The sequence below is a fragment of the Morus notabilis genome, unplaced genomic scaffold (genome assembly GCF_000414095.1).
Source record: "Morus notabilis unplaced genomic scaffold, ASM41409v2 Scaffold85, whole genome shotgun sequence".
Taxonomy (NCBI): Eukaryota; Viridiplantae; Streptophyta; class Magnoliopsida; order Rosales; family Moraceae; genus Morus; species Morus notabilis.
Genome location: NW_010362624.1, coordinates 236,115 through 254,007, shown reverse-complemented (window position 1 = coordinate 254,007; position 17,893 = coordinate 236,115). Strand labels below are relative to the sequence as shown.

General features: G+C 34.7%; 3 protein-coding genes across 3 annotated transcripts; all 3 read right to left on the bottom strand.

Moving 5' to 3' along the window:
- Positions 1-263: 263 nt before the first annotated feature.
- LOC21393009 lies at positions 264-4,499 on the bottom strand. Its single transcript, XM_024168524.1, has 8 exons — positions 4,446-4,499; positions 4,082-4,230; positions 3,762-3,895; positions 3,449-3,632; positions 3,033-3,146; positions 1,701-2,336; positions 1,150-1,329; positions 264-470 (listed from the first exon to the last, which is right to left on the bottom strand). The coding sequence occupies exons 1-8, from the start codon at positions 4,492-4,494 to the stop codon at positions 294-296; spliced, it is 1,623 nt and encodes a 540-aa protein (XP_024024292.1). The 5' UTR covers positions 4,495-4,499; the 3' UTR covers positions 264-293.
- Positions 4,500-6,217: 1,718 nt separating this feature from the next.
- Positions 6,218-8,884, bottom strand: LOC21393008 (protein FLX-like 2). The gene is made up of 5 exons (XM_010102615.2): positions 8,804-8,884; positions 7,770-8,358; positions 7,414-7,559; positions 7,216-7,313; positions 6,218-6,917 (listed from the first exon to the last, which is right to left on the bottom strand). The coding sequence occupies exons 2-5, from the start codon at positions 8,330-8,332 to the stop codon at positions 6,462-6,464; spliced, it is 1,263 nt and encodes a 420-aa protein (XP_010100917.1). The 5' UTR covers positions 8,333-8,358; positions 8,804-8,884; the 3' UTR covers positions 6,218-6,461.
- A 3,493-nt stretch (positions 8,885-12,377) lies between these two features.
- Positions 12,378-15,390, bottom strand: LOC21393007 (tryptophan synthase beta chain 2). Its single transcript, XM_010102614.2, has 6 exons — positions 15,194-15,390; positions 14,657-14,978; positions 13,954-14,170; positions 13,278-13,815; positions 13,091-13,189; positions 12,378-12,706 (listed from the first exon to the last, which is right to left on the bottom strand). The coding sequence occupies exons 1-6, from the start codon at positions 15,261-15,263 to the stop codon at positions 12,450-12,452; spliced, it is 1,503 nt and encodes a 500-aa protein (XP_010100916.1). The 5' UTR covers positions 15,264-15,390; the 3' UTR covers positions 12,378-12,449.
- Between the last annotated feature and the right edge of the window lie 2,503 nt (positions 15,391-17,893).

Genomic DNA, 17,893 nt, shown 5'->3' with positions numbered 1-17,893 from the left:
TCACATTTTTGGTCTTTGTTATGTATTCTTCTCAAATTTTGCCAATAATAATCATTATCACATCAATATTGTACCTAAACAATATCAGTCCCACCCCCACCCGTTAACCACGTGAGCTAACCATAACATGTCTATTTTTGTTCAATCATACTTATATATCAGACAACATAAATTGTTTTCTTTTCCTCTATTTTTTCACCTCTATTAAACCTAATTTTCCAACTCTAAGATATACCTCAAGGCTCAAACTCAATCATTCAGTAAAGTTTCCATGTACTAGGGGAAAAGAGCTTTCAACGGCTGAGAGGTAACAGCCTTTGCAGATCTTTGCAGTCAATGCACGTCCATGGATCCACAGGAGGGTCAAGGCAGTAGGAATGGATGCGTCGAATTTGGCACACATTACAGATGATGAGAAGATCCACTGGCTCCAGACGTCGGCATACGCTACAAACAGTTGCTGAGTCATGCTGTTCAACCTCATCAGATTGTGAAAGAAAAAGAATCAGACACCGAAAGAGGAAATTCAGATCTTAACAAAACAAAGTGACAATTAAGTAAGGACAACGAGAAAATAAAAATAAAAATAAAAATAAAAATAAAAAGAAGTTCTTGTGACAGTGGGAAGAAAATGAACATTGCTTATGATCAGTTAAGAAGAGCACATGAGTCTGCCAATGTGCCTGTTACTGGAAAACCTTCCATGTGGATCAATATGTAGTTGAACATGGCTTCACTAACATGCGACTGGGCAGTAGAAGATTTCACGTGTTCTATAGTAATAGTACTAAATGGTTGTAGCCATGAAATACAGGCCAGTCTTTGTCCCAAACAAAAACCCTGATTTATTGTTAATCGTTTAACATGTCAAGGTACAAGACTGGTGTTGAGCAATATTATAAATCATGTTATGCAACATCCACCCGCCCCATATCTTTGTGTTTTTAACTAATCCTTTTCAGTTAAAGTGTTGAACGGCAAAGTATTAATTCCACAGAATTTTAAAGTTAAGTGAGAAATAGCTACGAAAGTGAAACAGAACAAAGAGTTACAGATCATACACTTAACTCTTTTTCCAGCAACAGGGTTTAAAAATTAAAACTACCAACAAAATGACAGGAAGTTTACTTTTATCAGCATAGATGGTACCTGAGCAGTCATATTGGCTGTTTCCTGATCATGAAGAATGAACATGTCCATCATTGATAAGCCACACGGAATGGTTTGAGAATATATTTTCTGACCATCAGTAGCTGTATCTTCAAACTTTATTATGCTTGCAAAACTTTCCTTGCATAAAGGGCATGTTGATATCTTTCTTTTTAAAGCCTAAATGCAGCATCATCAAATTAATGAGCACACATTTGAAATCAGACTTACTGAGCGTAAAGTAGACTGTTGAAAACCCTACGATCACAGACACAAAAACGTATACATACGCTAAATACTGTAATTTCATTGATATTCTCTGTGTCAATCCAGAAAATTTTGGGACTCTGTAGTAGCTACCTATTTGCACTTCAGCAAAAATAAAAGACACTTATCTCTCACCTATTCATAGGCTGCATACTTTTGATACTAAGCCACATCATGACCAATATTGATAGGAATTAAAAGCAGTAAAAATAATAAATAAATAAATAACATTTAAATTGAAAGGGCTACACTAGTAGTGGAAGCAAATAGAATAGAATGTATACCATATGATCAGCCCAACTTTCAATGCATGAATAACAGAATCGATGACCACATGGCAAAACTCCTCGAGTTGAGCTGAAATCTGTCAAACATATAACACAGGATAACTCTGTGGAAGAAGGAATAGTAGAATCATGCTTAATCTCAAGTCCTTTCGTTGTTTCCTCTTTAGAGTTCTCTGCATCAGAACACCCATCTTCTGAAGTATTTTCTAAGTCCATTAATCCATTCTCAGCATGCACATCTGGTTCATTTGGATCCATTGAAGCACAAAAACGACTTGGAACATCAGCTTCAACAGAATCCAAACCTTTATTTCTGCTTTCCTTAGGGTTAAAGAATCCATCAATAGATGGTCGTCCATTATCGGATACATTAGCACACATTGCTGCATCTAAAGGATTAGACAGAAGAACCACGACGTCTTCGTTGTTTTGGTTCAGGTTATCAACTTCAATTGGATAGCAATCTTGATTGGAGCCCGAGGGGAATAAGTCCAAAATATCACTGTGTGTACTTTTTTTAACAAGCCTTCTTCTTCTACGTGAAGTTTCAGGCTCATTGCTCCCATTATTATTTATAATCTTCCCTTTCCTCCTCACCAATTCCAAGGAAGCATGGGAACTTGTCCCTTCATGCTTTTCACAATAACCCAAAAAAAAGAATTTGTTACACCTCAAGTACTTTTCATATGTGTGAATATAAGCAGAAAAAACTCAAACGACAGAAGCAAGGCAATTGATGAAATTACTAGGGGAAAAGAAAGTAAATGGCAAAAAACTTAATCGCCATAAAATAACTTATCCAGAAAAAGAAAAAAAAATTATGAGGCACTTACTGAAAAAAATAAAACCAATATTAATCATAAGGGCAAAAGCCATATTTATTGAGTGCTTTAAATATTCACAAAAGGATACGTCATTTTATCTACTTTGTTGGACTTCCCAGTAACAACTGACAATTTCATAGACACGGTAGCATAGAATCACAAAGAACAAAGGAAATGGGAACCATATTAAATTTTCTTTCAATTTAATCGGTACATAGGATCCACATAAAGCATCCAGGAGCTTAAATCCTAATTACATGATCAGCATGGAAAAGACCTCTTGCAAACAACTAAAGAATCAAGAACCATAAAATTGGGACAAATTAAGACGTAGGTTCCACAACCAAAGAAGAACATAATTGTGCCAATCATTGATGTAAAATGAGATCCATGGCTACCTGAGCGCACATTTTATACTTCCATCTCAACTCATTAGTCACAGTAACGAGGCTTTTTCAAATGTAAAGAAAAATCATAGCAGAAAAAGAAAGATAAAATTGATTACCGGGTTTTTGAGTGGTCTAGATATAGGATGTTCTTGCCCTGAAGTGCTTTTGACAAGTTCATCCTTTGATTTATGAGAAGAATTTCCGACTTTATTGACATCACAAAATAAGGTCTATTAAAGACAGTGAAGAAAGAAAATAGTCAGAAAATTCCAATATCTCAATAGAAAACAAAAAATACGATTGTGTCAACACAGAGAGTTTGAGAAATAAAATCAGAAGATTCCACGCAACGCGTGTCTCCAAAAGCTAGCTAAATTATAAATTATCAATGTAAAAAAGATTGTACTTTCTAAGAAAGAGTATACTTTCTAACAAGATATACATGATTTTACATGACACTAAACATTCAAGGGAAGACAACTAGTTTGGCAGCGGGACATTGAGATTGAGAGATTCAGATACACTAACTCACCTGATTTAACAAAGAACGATTACAAACGACATCCCCAGATGCTTCAACCCCCATATAGCCCCTTTTCTTTTCAGAGCCATAACAAGTATTTGATTTGTCATAAAGAACTTTCTGCTTTTTCACCGAGGCACCAACTTTAGGAACTTGTGGAACTTCCGACAATAAGGGTCCCACCTCCTGCCCACTGCATTGAAGTAAAACATGAACAGGGTCCATATTCATTTGCAAGCAAAAATATTATAATTAAGAAGCAGTTTGAGCATTTGACAGTTTATAAAGCTATGAAAATTGAGGAGAAACCAGTTAATCATACCATTTGAAGGTATAAGGACGCTCCGGAACTCGCTTTCCTTGCTTTATGCAATCCTCAATCCACCGATGGTTCACTACTATAGTTTCAGAATTCATAGCAATACCGTATTTCCTTCCCTCAAATTTCCAGCAAACCTAATTCCCAAATTCAAAGGACAAACATCATAAACAACGCTTCTAAAAGTGTGACTTTGAAACCCTAAAACACATTTCACACCATAATTTCGTATTTAGGGTTTTGTAAAAGCAGAAATACGGTTTCAAAAGCACATTTCCGAAAGTGATTGAACTAAATTGAGCGAAAGAGACCAAAAGACCTACCAAATGCGTAATGGAGCTTGACATTGCGCCGACATAACTCGCACCGGCATGAGAGATGAGCTTTACAAGGTTCAAACGCTCGATTCCATGGTATCCACTGACAGTCGCGATCACAGATTTCATGCCTTCAATCGGACAACCTGTCGAATCTGCAAACCCCATATTTTCAGACTTAAAGCCCTAGAAAATGCTCGAGAAAATAATTTCCGCGTAGCCAAACACAAATCTCCGAGGGAAAATGCACAGAAAAGCTAGCGATTCCATAAATAGAAATGAAAATGTAAAAAATTGAAGAAGGAAGCAGTAGGTAGAAGAGGGAACAGCCATGGGAGTGGAAATTTGTGGGAGAGAGAAAGATGTTCACCGCGAGAGTGGACACTGCTGCAGCGTAACGGCTTTTGTGGCTCCGCCATGGAAAAGAAATTGCCCGGGAAGGACAAGGAAAAGGATGAGTGTTTGAATTTTGTTCGCCAACTGACAGAAGGAGCGAGATTTTTTCACATTTGCCTCTAAACTTATAAGATTTTGGCAACTTACCCTCGGAACTTTTAACTTTTACGATTTTTATCTTCAACTTGTCAAACTTCTGTAATATTCCCTATTTCACTAATTTTGCTTAGATTTTTTGTCAAATCAAGGGGATTATGAGTTGAGAAATTTATAAATTTATGTTACTATTTGAATTGATACGTTAGAATTATTTAAAAAATGTGCTTATTTTGTCATAAATTTGACATAATTATCATTAGAAGACCCATCGCAATAGTTTTATAATTTAAGAGAAAAAATTATCAAAACTAAAAATTCAAGTAAGTTGCGAAAACCCTAAAAAAATTTTGAAGCAAATGTAGAAAATATTCCTTTCTAAAATGGACTTGAAATGTGCATTATTAAAAAGGTGTGAAATACGAGAATTTAGAGAGATAAAAATGAGAAATAAGAGTTTTGAATAAAATATAAAAAGGGTCAAATTTTATAGTAGGTTATAAAAATATATACTCCCGATAATACTTTGTTTCAAATAGGGGTAGAGGGCCGGTAATAGGGATTACGATACAACACGACTCGAAAACAACATGAATTTCACGGGTTAGGGTTGAGAAAAAAGATGTTCGAGTCAGAATTGGATCAACCTGAAATTGACACGAAAAACACAGGTCAATTTCGGGTTGGACCCGCCTAACCTGAACACGACATGAAACTCGTAAAAAACTAAAAAATACATACATTTTTCATTACATAATTTTAATTTTATTATGAACTTGTGATATCATAATAGCTATACTCAAAATCGTATATTATTATTTGCTTAATTTCAATGAATGTTATTGTATTTTAGTGTGTTATGAATTTTAAGTTATTTTTAATATGTAAAAAACTAAATAAAAGTATACAACTTTCGTGTCAATTTCGGGTTCACAGGTCATTTTTGTGTCGTGTCGTGTCATGTCAACCTGTAAAGTAGTCGTGTTGTGTCCGTGTTGCGATTTTTAAAAAATTTCGTGTCACAGGTCGTGTTCAGGTTGACTACAAATTTAAAAAAAATTTATCAAAACACGATACAAACACAACACGTAACACGAATTGCCACCCTTAGACAGAGCCACTTTTAGCGCAAGGAAAAAAACATCCCGCTTGACCTATGGGCTCTTTGAACTTTTGGTCCAAAGATTTATATTTTCTTATGACTTTCCTCTTTATCTTCCCCTGAATTTTGCAAATATTGGCTTTTACATACATTTTTCTTTTAAAAAAAAAATCTATTATCCTCCAAATTTTAGCTTTTAGATACTATATTTCAAAATTCTTTAAAAATATTTCGATCATCCGCTAAAATTTGACTTTTAAACATATTCATATCTAAAACATAAAATCCCAAATAAAGAAAAAAATCTTCATTACAATATAAATTTATAACTTGGTACTTATAAACTTTAAAAAATTAATTACTTCATCGTGGATTTGATTCATTTCAAAGAAGAAAGAAAAGATGCAAATAGATAGAAAAAGACAAAAGCGAAAGAAAGAGTAATGAAAAAAAAATAGTTGCACTAGTAGTTTAGTTCAATACTTTTAACCTAATTGAAACAAGAACAATTTGAAGGAGAGCAGAAGTTGGTTATTTCAACCAAAAAAAAAAAAAAAAAGTCCCCATGACATGATCAAATCATGACATGATTTTCATTTGTAGACACCGTCTGAGTTTGCCAAAACATTTACAGACAAAGGCCACAACAAACACCGAGACCAGAAATAGTCCATAACTTTAGCAAAGCAAACGATTTGGTTAATCAAGGATCCAATTTTGATTTTTCAGAGTATTCTAACAATTACATTATCTCTCACGATGTCTTAAATATTAGGACAATGCCTCTGGAGCTCATCTCCGAACAGGGTTTCCGCCTCGAGCAGCAGGTTTTGGTGGTGTTGCTGACCCATAAGGCACATGGTTTGCGGGCGTCACATGGCCATGAGGCCCAGCAGCACCTCTGAACTGCGCATCATAATTACCAACCCTTGATGGATCATAGCCAGGTCCTCCTCTTTGCACATCATAACCCGATCCTCTCTGTGGATCGTATCCAGTTCTCTGTGCATCATAATTGGTCCCTCTCTGCAATTGTGTATCATAACCAGGTCCTCTCTGTGGTTCATAGCCATATCCCCTTTGTGGATCATAAGCAGGAACGCCTGATGCATCATAGCCAGGCCCTCTTGGTGCATCATAACCAGGTCTCGCAGGAGCAGGTCCGGATTGAGCTCCACCATAAGTTGGAGTTCCGGCAGCAACAGTAGCACTAGCACCAGCACTGCCGGCAGGCAGAGAGGTGCGTCCCTATTGTACAAAATGACAGGAGTGACAAATCATCAGTTTTTGTTTCATCTTCCGCATGCATTGTAAAAGTTGCTTTTCATTGCTAAAAATCAGAAGCAAATAGACATGAAGAATGAATTTTTATGCGAGTAGACATCTTCAACTAGGTCCAAATGGCCTTTTTTTTTCCCCTCATTGCATGATTTGATAGCAGCTCGTGCAGAACAAGACATTGCAATCAAAACTACAACGTCTTAAACGATAGTAGCATAACATGGATTGGAAAACACATTAATACATTTATAGTTCCATAACAGACCTGGGGAACACCATAGGCATCTTCATAAGCATTTTGTCCAACAAGGTGACCAGAAGCCTCATTCTCGTTATTTCCAGGAGTGCCACCATAAGGCGCAACTGCATTTGGTAGGAATAGTTAGTAATGACCCATCCTCTACAATATAAAAGAACTCAAGGGAAACTACATACGACGCCTTATGTAGAAAGGAGAACATACCAGGTCTTCTTTCAGCGTAAGCAGGATTCATTAACTCTCCTCGGAGCTTTTCCACTTCTCGTGCCATGGTAATGTAGTTCTTCTCCATCAGCTGGAGTGACTCAAGGTGATCATTGTATAGTTTCTTTTCATAGTCATAAGTAGCTCTGCAAAATCAAATCAAACAGAAGATCAGGGATTCAGCAAACCCATAAAAATCAGTTAAAACTAGAAGAGAATAATGCATCTCAGATTATTTCAGAAACAGAAAGACCTTACATTTAGAGACAAGGACATGTTGAATAAATTTATTTTCTAGAAAAGTAACTTAAACAGATAACACTAAATAGATAATACACATCTAGCATAACACTAACCTGCAGTGCTGATACTCTTGTCTGAGGCCGTCTAGTTCCGACATTAGAGCAGGAAGCTGCTGTGCATCCGTGTGTGCCCTTTGAAGATCCTGGGACAATTGCTGAACTTTGGAAACAAGTTCCTGCCTTGCAGCAACCAAGTTCTGGGCCTCCGTTCGAGCTTTCTGCAACTCTAATTTAAGAGGCTCTGCTGACTGCAAATCGGCTTCCATCTTGGCAATCTTATCCACCATGCCTCTCACCTGTTGGTCTCTCTCAGACTTCATAGCACCTATCTGAACGTGCAACATTTGTAGCTCATGTTGCGCGGCAGCCAGTTCTTGCCTCAAGGTTCCATGAGTCGCAGCAAGCCTCTGGTTCTCCGTTACCAGTCTCTGCATCTCAACGTGTTGCGCAGCAAGCTTCTGTTCCATAACTTCGGGTGGAGGCAACATCTCATAAGAAGGATAGGAGCCCGGCGGAGGGCGTATGCCCGGGCCAAATGGGTCGGGGTGCCCCATGCCCGGACCTGGAAGAGGGTGCCGCAGATGGGGAAGCGGAACTCGACCACCCTTGCTTCCCATTATAAGAACCTAACCTTTGACCAGGGCTGAGGAATTTGAAAAACACTAAACAATAAGTTACAGTTTCGCTAAATAAATAAATAAACAGAAAATAGCCCAAGTCTGGCCATTGTTCAAACTTCAAATTTATATGGTTGTAAGGAGAAAAAAAAAAAGCACAAAATGTAGTTCAGTGATTAATGGAGGACTTTCATCAAACAATTGGCGTGCATTGTATTAATTTGTTATTTTCAATACCAACATTCAACCAGATTGATACTTAGAATAACTTCAACGTTTCAGAACAATTAAACCCGAAAGAAAAATAACTAAAAATCTAATCACAACTATACACACAAAATCGAATGGAAACAATCGCAACAATTAAAAAAAGGAAAGAACAAAAAAAAAAGTTCGAATTTTGGGATAAAGCTATAATTTTTAGGGTTTGGGAAGAATTTATGAGGATTGAGGAAGTTGTTAAGGACATACCTGAGATGAGATTGAAGAGGTGAGCTCAGAAGATGATGAGAATTTATGAAACAGAGACGAAGAGCAACCTTCGTACGCAGAAAGAATAATCCTCCGGAGAACACCCACTTTATATATTTTTAGTCTAACGCACTAAAACGACATTCCAAACGTTAGTGAAGATTTTGGTGTCGTTGGTATGAAAACGACATGTTTCGTGCATGAGTTGTTTTATGTAACACCTCAAGAGATTAAACTGGATTAATTAAGATAATTGAGATTTATTTGTGTACCTAATCTGGTGTAAATAATTAATTATATTCATTAAATATTTTTGATATGTAAATTTAAATATTTTCAGTATTTATATTTTTACCTCAAAAGTATACGTAGATACACTTTCTAATCTACTTTTATAAATATCTTTTGAAAATTATCCTTATTTTTCTTTATTTCTTTTCCCTCCTTTTTCTTTCTTTTTCTTCCTTTCCTTCGTGAGCACCCTCAACTCTCTCTCTCTCTTTCCTTGTCGTTTTCCTCTCACTCTCCCTCTCTGTCGTTCTCTCACTCTCTCAAACGCACTCTCTCTCTCTCGTCCAATTTGTCACCAATTCTTAAGGATCTTGAGCTAAAGAGAAACTTCAAGGAGTTTTTAACATCAAGGGAAGGATTTGGGGTAAGATTTCTGAAAAACTCTTATTGAATCTTGAATTTTTCTATTAGAAAACCCTATTTCTAGTTTAAATTGGATTTTTGGTAAAATCACGGTGAAAATTAGGGAAAATTGGTTCTTTGGACTTGATTTAGTAATTAGAACCTGGATTTGGTAGTTTTCCCTTGAAATATCTCGGATTGGAACTTGGATTTGTAGGTTTTGGCCTTATTTTCTTCAGATCGGCCATCCTGTGTCCTTCTCCACCGGCCGGCCGGTGGAGAATAACTTCTCTGTCACCGGTCGACTGGTGTACACGTGATTTGAGCCGGATTTGTCTTAAAATGTTATTTTGACCCTGATTTTTAAAAAGAACCCAAATTAGTTTCATTTGGGAACCTAAAGTAGATGGATTAGTACCTTTAATCCATGTTTTGAGATCAAAATCCTTGGAATGACGATTTGAAACATGAAATGATATGAACTTGGAATTGGATTAAGGCACACTAATAGGAAATCGAAGTGTATAATTGAGATTGATTTGCTTTAGGAATGAGAATTGAATCTTAAAGCGTTGTTTTGTATCAATGTTAGTTGAAGAATCAAATTGAAGACTTTGAGGAAGCGGAAGCCGGAGTAGCGCAACGCTAGTAACAGGTTTAGCACTTGAGATGTAGGATTTCTTGTCATTTTCTTTGATAGCTTGTTTTAAAGAGTTTTGGCCTTACAGATGTTTTAAAGAAATGACATGTTTGTGAAAGAAAAGCATTTTAACACAATAGCTTGAATTTAGCTATTGGAATTATAATGAACTATTTCAGAGTTTTAATGAATGATTTTTTAAGATAAGATATCTTGCGAACTGGTAAGCCCGCTGATGGCCTAGAGATATGCAGCGAGTATCCTCAAAGGCAGAACCTGAACTGGGCACTACGGTAGTGATAAGGCTTGTGCTTGTGGTTTTGAAAGTAATTTATCACATCATAAATTACTTGTTGATGCCTATAATACATAATTTTTAGTTTATATTTCCTTTCAGAAAAATGATGTTAGGTTCCAACTGTTGTATTGGAACTGGATATCTGTTTTTATTTGCTTATTCATTATTTAATTGTTTATAAAGTTTATTTCAAAATACATCCTACTGGGCATTCTACTCACGTTTTATTTTGTTTCTATAAATATTAACTCCTCTGAGGCGACGCTAGAAGCAGCGCTGAGTAGCTGAAGTAGTTGCTACCGTCCGATCAAGTGAGGATTGTGTCCATTGTCCTTGTGTACAAATGTAAAGATTGTAAACTATAAGACTCTAAACTTTAAGTTTTTAGACTGTGGTTGATGTCTGTAAATGTTATTTACATGTTCATGTATGTACAATATTGTATATCCTGTGGGTGAACCCTAAATAATGCCATAGGCTTAGTTTAAAACTTATTTTTCAGAAAAGTGTGAAAGTCCTCATCACTTTCTTGTAATCTAATTTCAGTAAAATGTAGGGCTTGTTTAGAAATTTCTTTAATATTTTACTTATGGTTTTGGATTATTATATTTCTGAATGATTAATTACTTTCTTAATCATGTTTAACTTCTAAACAAGCCTCTATGTCACTAACCCCTGTTTTGGGGCGTGACATTTTATGTGACGAGACGTCGTTTTCAATAGCTGAAGTTGTTGGGCCTATCTCAATAAACGACGCGTTAGAATTGATGTTTTGTGTCGTTTAGCAAAAGAAACTACGGCCCTGATAACTCAAGTCACAATTTAAGTTATATTGTTACAGTATTTTATCTTATAAAAATTTAAATTTAATCTTTTTGTTACAATATTTTTCTCTCACATATACAATTCAAATTTCTAACTTGAATTGTAAAACAAACATACCCATATTTTATAATTTCCTGTACGATGGATTAGCAAGTTGTTTCTTGAGCTTTTATGGTAAATTAGCTCAATTTAATAAATACTAGGGATGTCTGCAAAATCAATCAATAGTCTTTAAATTTGAAAAGAAATGGTCTAATATACAGATTTGACATATTTCAATTATCATTTGAAATTTCAGGCCCGAAACTCGTTCGAGTTCTGAATTTAAATTAAAAAATAAATTTATGTGTGAAAAAAAATACTAATAAAAATAATTAAATTTAAATTTTTATAAGAGAAAATATTGTAATAAAAACTGAAGTGATTCGTAAAAGTGAACTTATATAACAGATGTGTTTCAATCCAAGTTATATCTATCAAATTAAAAATTTATGAGTAGCCATTTCTAAAAAATTCAGGAACAAATACACACACACACACACACACACACACATATATATATATATATATTTACACATCAATAAAGAAATAAACATTTCGTTTGCAGTTTACATGCATTAAGCTGTTGTGGCTTGTCGTTTTAGGCTGTAGCAACAGAAAGAACTTTTTCTTTTTTCTTCGCCCAAACTGACAACCAATTATTTTTTAATTAAAAAAGAAAAAAAACTGGTTGTTCTCTGTATTACTTGGAAAAAATAATTAATTTTTTTGCAAAAATTAAATAATTAAGTAAATTATAAGGTATATAATACAGCAACAGAAGATCACAGGTAATTCATTGACTTAATACATCAAATTATATAACAAGAAATAAAGATGTTACAATAATTAAAAAAAAAAAAAAGAAACTAAGGGTTTATTCCGCCCAGCTAATTCATTGACTTAATACATCAAATTATATAACAATGAACAGCAAGTTTAAAAGTAAACAACCACTTCCAACATCTCAGGAAATTTATTGGCAAAAAAGGTAAATGTGCTTTCATGTGAATCTACGCTCAACAACCTCTCATATTGTTGTCTAAATTCTGTCACGCCCTCTTTCTTAGCTTCTCCAACTATTTTCCGTTATTTCCTCTAAAACCAATTACTGAACTCCCTTACTAAGTCTAATTTTTCACGACGATATGTCATGAAAAAACGAAGGAACATCCAATCAAACCATTGTTTGCTCTTATGGTCCATCCTAATTACGCCACAACTTGGGGAATATTGGCCAGTGATGCTTCTATCTTTTCCTTTGAAAATGACAAGTCAACCATATCTCCTTGCAAGTATTTCTCATAAGCTGGGAGGTCAAAATGGCCATGCCCACACATTGCTGTGAGAATGACCTTTGCTTCTCCAGTCTCTTTGCATTTAAGAGCTTCCCTAATCGTAGCAGCTATGGCATGCGTTGGCTCTGGTGCTGGTATCAACCCTTCAGTTCTAGCAAATTGTATAGCACCTATTAACACAAAAAAGTCAAAAGTTCATAAATTCATTCTTTTTTCCTTTAGTACTAATCATTCTGCCACTTTTGAGTTTTGCCCCTGAACTTTTAATTATAAATTACCCCATCTATTTAAAAAATAATAATAATAAAATTGAAGAGTGCCCCAAAATCGACGAGTGGTGTTAAAATTTAGACCGAAACGCCCTCATGTACGTGACATGACGTGCTTCAATTTTCATTTGACATGTCAATATTTTCTTTCAATATTCATCCTCAATTCAGGGCACTCTGCAACACTTTGTTAAATTTAAGGGGTAATTTGCCAAACTCAGAAGTTTAAAGGGTAACTTGCAATCGTGATAAGTTCAAGGGGCAGATTGAAGAAACTTGAATCACCTTGAAAGCACTCAGTCTGAGGAATTGCAATGGCTTCCATAAAACCAAGTTCATAGACGTGTGATAACAATGGAGCCATTCCATGGTAGCGCAATCCTCCTGCAAAACTTAAAAATTTTCAACTCTGAGAACTATAGAAGAACAACATGACATTATAGAAAAAATCAATAGGGCGATAACAAATTACCGGCGTGAATTGGGTCAGGAACGAAATCATGGCCAAGGGTGTGCATCTTCATGAGAGGAGTCAACCCTGCAGTGTCACCGAAGTCATATGCATACACACCTTTTGTCAAGGAAGGACAAGCTGCTGGTTCAACTGCTCTTATCACAGGATTTATCTTCCCGCTAAGCATTTCGCGAATGAAAGGAAAACTAAGCCCTGCAAAATTGGACCCTCCACCAGTACATCCTATGATTACATCCGGCATTTCACCTATAGCCTCCATTTGTTTTAGACACTCCTCGCCAATGACGGTCTGATGGAGCAAAACATGATTGAGAACACTGCCTAGACAGTACTTGGTATCAGCATTCATGGCTGCAACCTCCACAGCTTCTGAGATGGCAATTCCTAGACTTCCGGGGCTCGTGGGATCCATCTCAAGGATCTTCTTGCCAGCTTCAGTAATGCTAGATGGAGATGGGTGTACTTTTGCACCCCAAGTTTGCATCATCAGTCTGCGATACGGTTTTTGATTGTAAGAGGCACGAACTTGCCACACCTATACACATGTAGCAAGAAAATTATAAACCAAGAATTGGACCAACAACTTCTTCAACGCATGAGTTTGTTGTCGACCGTCGTGCAGCAGAACAAGCTACAAAGAGTTTTTAGGTTCATCATGGTTATTTCTTCTTACCTCGCAGCCAAGACCAAATAAGCTGCAAGCAAAGGCCAGTGAACTTCCCCATTGACCAGCACCAGTTTCTGTCACAACATTCTTGACGCCTGCCTTTGCGTTATACCAGACTTGCGGAACAGCAGAATTGGGCTTGTGAGAGCCAGCTGGGCTGACACCTTCATACTTGTAATAGATTCTGGCTGGAGTGTCCAGAAGTTTCTCCAACCTCTTGGCTCTATATTCAACTCAAATGTGTAAGATGATTTTCCTCACAGTATACAAGGAAATTTCTCAAAATAATGAAGAATTCGGTGGTAGTGTATGGAAATGTAGACTAATAGTAATGACTTTTTGGAATGACTGATTTTTTTTTTCTTTTTTTTTTCGGATTCAGTACTTTCTAAAGTTTGCATTATCGATAAGTGTTTCCAACCACAACGAAGTCCCTAAAATCAATAACAATGAAATTTGCATATCAATAGAAGACAGTTTTAAACCCTCATATCACATCAGAATCGTATTACGTTAACTAAAGTGTGACAATTTGACAAAACTTGATAAAAATTTGACGGTTCAATACTATGCTCTACCAATAGATTTTTTTTTTTTTTTTTTAAAATATTTTTTTTTTTTTTTTTTTTTTTTTTTTTGGCATACACCACAATAGAATTCTCCTAACTATAATGATTAAAAGTTCCACTATAGAGGAGCAAAATAAGACCTGATGAGAGGGGTTGGCCTCCAAAGTTTATAAACATCAACAACTTCATCTGGGATATCTATGAATCTTTCACCGGTTGTCTCCTGCTTAATCAACTCATCAGGGAAGAGTGGAGACAAGTCTTCAGGTTTGACCGGTTGAAGAGTCCTTGGATTCAACGGCGGAGGAGGTTTCACAGGAAGATCCGCTATTAGATTGTACCATTTTCGAGGAATTTCTACTGGTTTTGGATCAGCATTAAGAGCTGCTCTTGCACTAGAATAAAGTCTCAAATGCACTGGTCTTCTCTTAAGTGGAAAAGATCCAATCCATTTCTCTTCAACTGAAAGCATGTAAAATAGTTAAAAGATTCAACAACCAAAAATAAATCAGCTTATTACAATAAGATATATAAATAGCACCAAATTCCCAGATAATTTTTCAGAGTTTACATATAGCTAATGTAAAGTCAACTTATTGATCTCCCACTTGGAAAAAAAAAAGGAAGAAACAAGTTCCAGATAAAAACAAAAAAGGCATATGAAAAAGAAAAGTTACCTTTTGTGTGACTGCTTGATGAAGGTGTAGGAAAAACTGAACTTGAGGAGCTAAAACACTGGCTGGCCATGCTTCTTGAAGCTTCTACTTTCAATGAGATAAAAGGAAGAGGGCAAAAAATAATAAAAAAAATTGAAGAAATATGTGAATGAATATGTTAAAAGGGTCTTCGACTTTGGTTAGTGTACTTGTCTAGTTTAGACTAAAGAAGACATATATAATACTGTATACATAGTATGGGAAATTAGTGAGCGTGGTGGTCGAGAATTGAATAGTCAAAGATAATCATCTGTTTGGCTTGCAAGTGCACAAAGTTGAGTCTGAAGGGAGTCTCAGCCCGTTCGGTTCACTAATTCGAGTTTTTAATTCGAGTTGAGATATGATATTATATGAGAACTTTTTACTATAGAAAAAATGTTAGATGTAACTGTTTCTGAGAGCTTTTTACTATAGTAAAACTTAAATTTTAAACCCAAATCAGCAAAAAGAACGTGGCCTTAAGGTCATTCTCTTCTGACGAAATTCACAAAAAATTTGAACTTAAATTATAATTTGATTCAGTTTATATTCTTTTATAAAATTTAAGTTTAAATTTGAGTTTTGAATTAAATTTGAGTTTAAATTTTCTCTTCAACTCGAATACATAAACTCGAACTCAAGTTAATGAACAATATTTTTCTATTCTTAAAAATGTCATAATTTTTTCGTTTTAATTCTAATTGAGATGATTTTTTTCTATGCATTCACAACAAAAGACGAATAAAACTCTACCCATATACCCTATTAAAAATTTGCCATCAATATTGAGTTTTTTTTAAAATACTATCTAAATACAAATTTAAGTTTTAACTCATCTAAACACAAACTCATAAAGATTCTCAATTCAAATCATAACTCAAATGTGCACATCCAAATACAATATCAAGTTATAACTTCAACTCAAGTTATAACTCAAACTCAATTTAAGATCATAAGTTCTCACGTCCTACAAGTACACGTGGCGGTAATCTAGGCTTGTAAAATATTTTCACAGTTGTTGAATCCAACGATCACAAGAGAAGCAAGACAATTCGTTATGGTCGTTTGTAGTCATTCTGAAAAAAAAAAAAAAAAAAAAAAAAAACATAATTAAATTTTTTCTTATTGTCATTTTTATAAAATGGTATGACAATTTGCATGGTATTAATCTTTAGGTCTGTTTAATTTATGCGTTTAAGTCAGTAATTCTGATTTATTATTATGAATTTTATGAGAGAAGAGTTTTTTAAATTCAAATTTTTTATGAGATAAAAAATAAGACAGTATAATTAGAATCATGTCTTTCAGTATACGAACTAAACTTGCATTTTGATTTTCAGTCATTAGATGAAAGAAAAACGATTTGAATTGTTGAAATGAAAAAAGACTAATAAAACATAAATGTTTATGAGTCGTGAGACAGTTTTAAGCCACATTAAACAACAAAAATTATAATATATATATATATATACACGGCAAAAGAAAAGGGCTACTGATATTGTGCACCAAAGTTTTAGCAAAAATAGTAATTAATTAACAAACGACGTATTACTAAACAAAGGTTCCCGAATCTCGAAGTTAATAATGGCCTCATTCATTTCGCCGATTCGAGTTTAGAATTCGAGTTTTGCTACAGTAAAAAGCTCTCAGAAACAGTCACATCTAACTTTTTTGCTACAGTAAAAAGCTCTCACACAAAATCACATCTCAACTCGAATTACAAACTCGAATCAGCGAAGTGAACGGGCCCACCGACCTCAGTTTATCAACAAAAATAAACCTCAGTTTATCAACAACAAAAAAAAATAATCCCTCACTGTCATTGTGAGAACTGAGAACAGCCGAGTGGCAAGTCCCACCACCATGCAACAAATTAACAAAAATAGTCTTTTCCATTTGATTAGTAAGTCCTGAAATCTTGGTGGCGTTTAATTCATGGATTCAAATCATGTTATTAGAACTATTTTTAATTTACGTGTATTTTTTGTGAGAAAAAATACTGTAGCGAACCACGAACCATGATTCGAATCAGGGAACGAATCTAGGTACCAAACGAACTCTAAGTAGATATTTCATGTGATTAGAATCATTTTTTATTTACGTGTATTTTTTGTGAGAGAAAACACTGTAGTAAACCATGAATCATGATTCAAATCATGGTTTGAATCCTCCAACCAAACGTCCCCGTAAAAGGATTCTTAATCTAAAATTATGATTTTAGGTTTAAATCAGTGTTTATTTATAAAAAATAAAAAATAGTTTTGATTTGACTCATTTAAAATTAGTGTTTAGTTTGGATATTTTGATTCAAGGTTTAAGTCATGTTGTGATGTTTTAGATCATGAATCACCCCTGATTTTAAAATCACTCACTCCTTAATTTTGGGTAGTTCAAACCCATGATTCTTGTTCTGGTTTCAGAATCATAATTTAGACTCAAAATTATGAATCATAGTTCTGATTTTAAAATTAAAATTAGAATCACTCTAATTTAAGCCATCATTCTAAATGAATCCTAAAGTGATTAAAACTTAAAGAGATGAATAATACCAATGATGTTTTTTATTTAATAAAAATAAAATCAAATAAAATTCTAATAGGACAGGAGGATGATTCAAACAGCTCGTTTAAAATGACATTTAATTTATAAATTTAAAATTATAATTTATTATTTTAATTTTTA

Coding starts and splice junctions, on each gene's coding strand:
- LOC21393009 (XM_024168524.1), bottom strand. CDS start 4,494: ATGGCGGAGCCACAAAAGCCGTTACGCTGCAGCAGTGTCCACTCTCGC. Junction 3,147..3,448: donor ATCGTTCTTTGTTAAATCAG/GTGAGTTAGTGT, acceptor TGTCTTTAATAG/ACCTTATTTTGTGATGTCAA. Junction 2,337..3,032: donor CTAGACCACTCAAAAACCCG/GTAATCAATTTT, acceptor TATTGTGAAAAG/CATGAAGGGACAAGTTCCCA.
- LOC21393008 (XM_010102615.2), bottom strand. CDS start 8,332: ATGGGAAGCAAGGGTGGTCGAGTTCCGCTTCCCCATCTGCGGCACCCT. Junction 7,560..7,769: donor CAAGAGTATCAGCACTGCAG/GTTAGTGTTATG, acceptor TTGATTTTGCAG/AGCTACTTATGACTATGAAA. Junction 6,918..7,215: donor ATGCCTATGGTGTTCCCCAG/GTCTGTTATGGA, acceptor TTTGTACAATAG/GGACGCACCTCTCTGCCTGC.
- LOC21393007 (XM_010102614.2), bottom strand. CDS start 15,263: ATGGCCAGCCAGTGTTTTAGCTCCTCAAGTTCAGTTTTTCCTACACCT. Junction 14,171..14,656: donor AGGCCAACCCCTCTCATCAG/GTCTTATTTTGC, acceptor AGTTGAATATAG/AGCCAAGAGGTTGGAGAAAC. Junction 13,816..13,953: donor TATTTGGTCTTGGCTGCGAG/GTAAGAAGAAAT, acceptor ACATGTGTATAG/GTGTGGCAAGTTCGTGCCTC.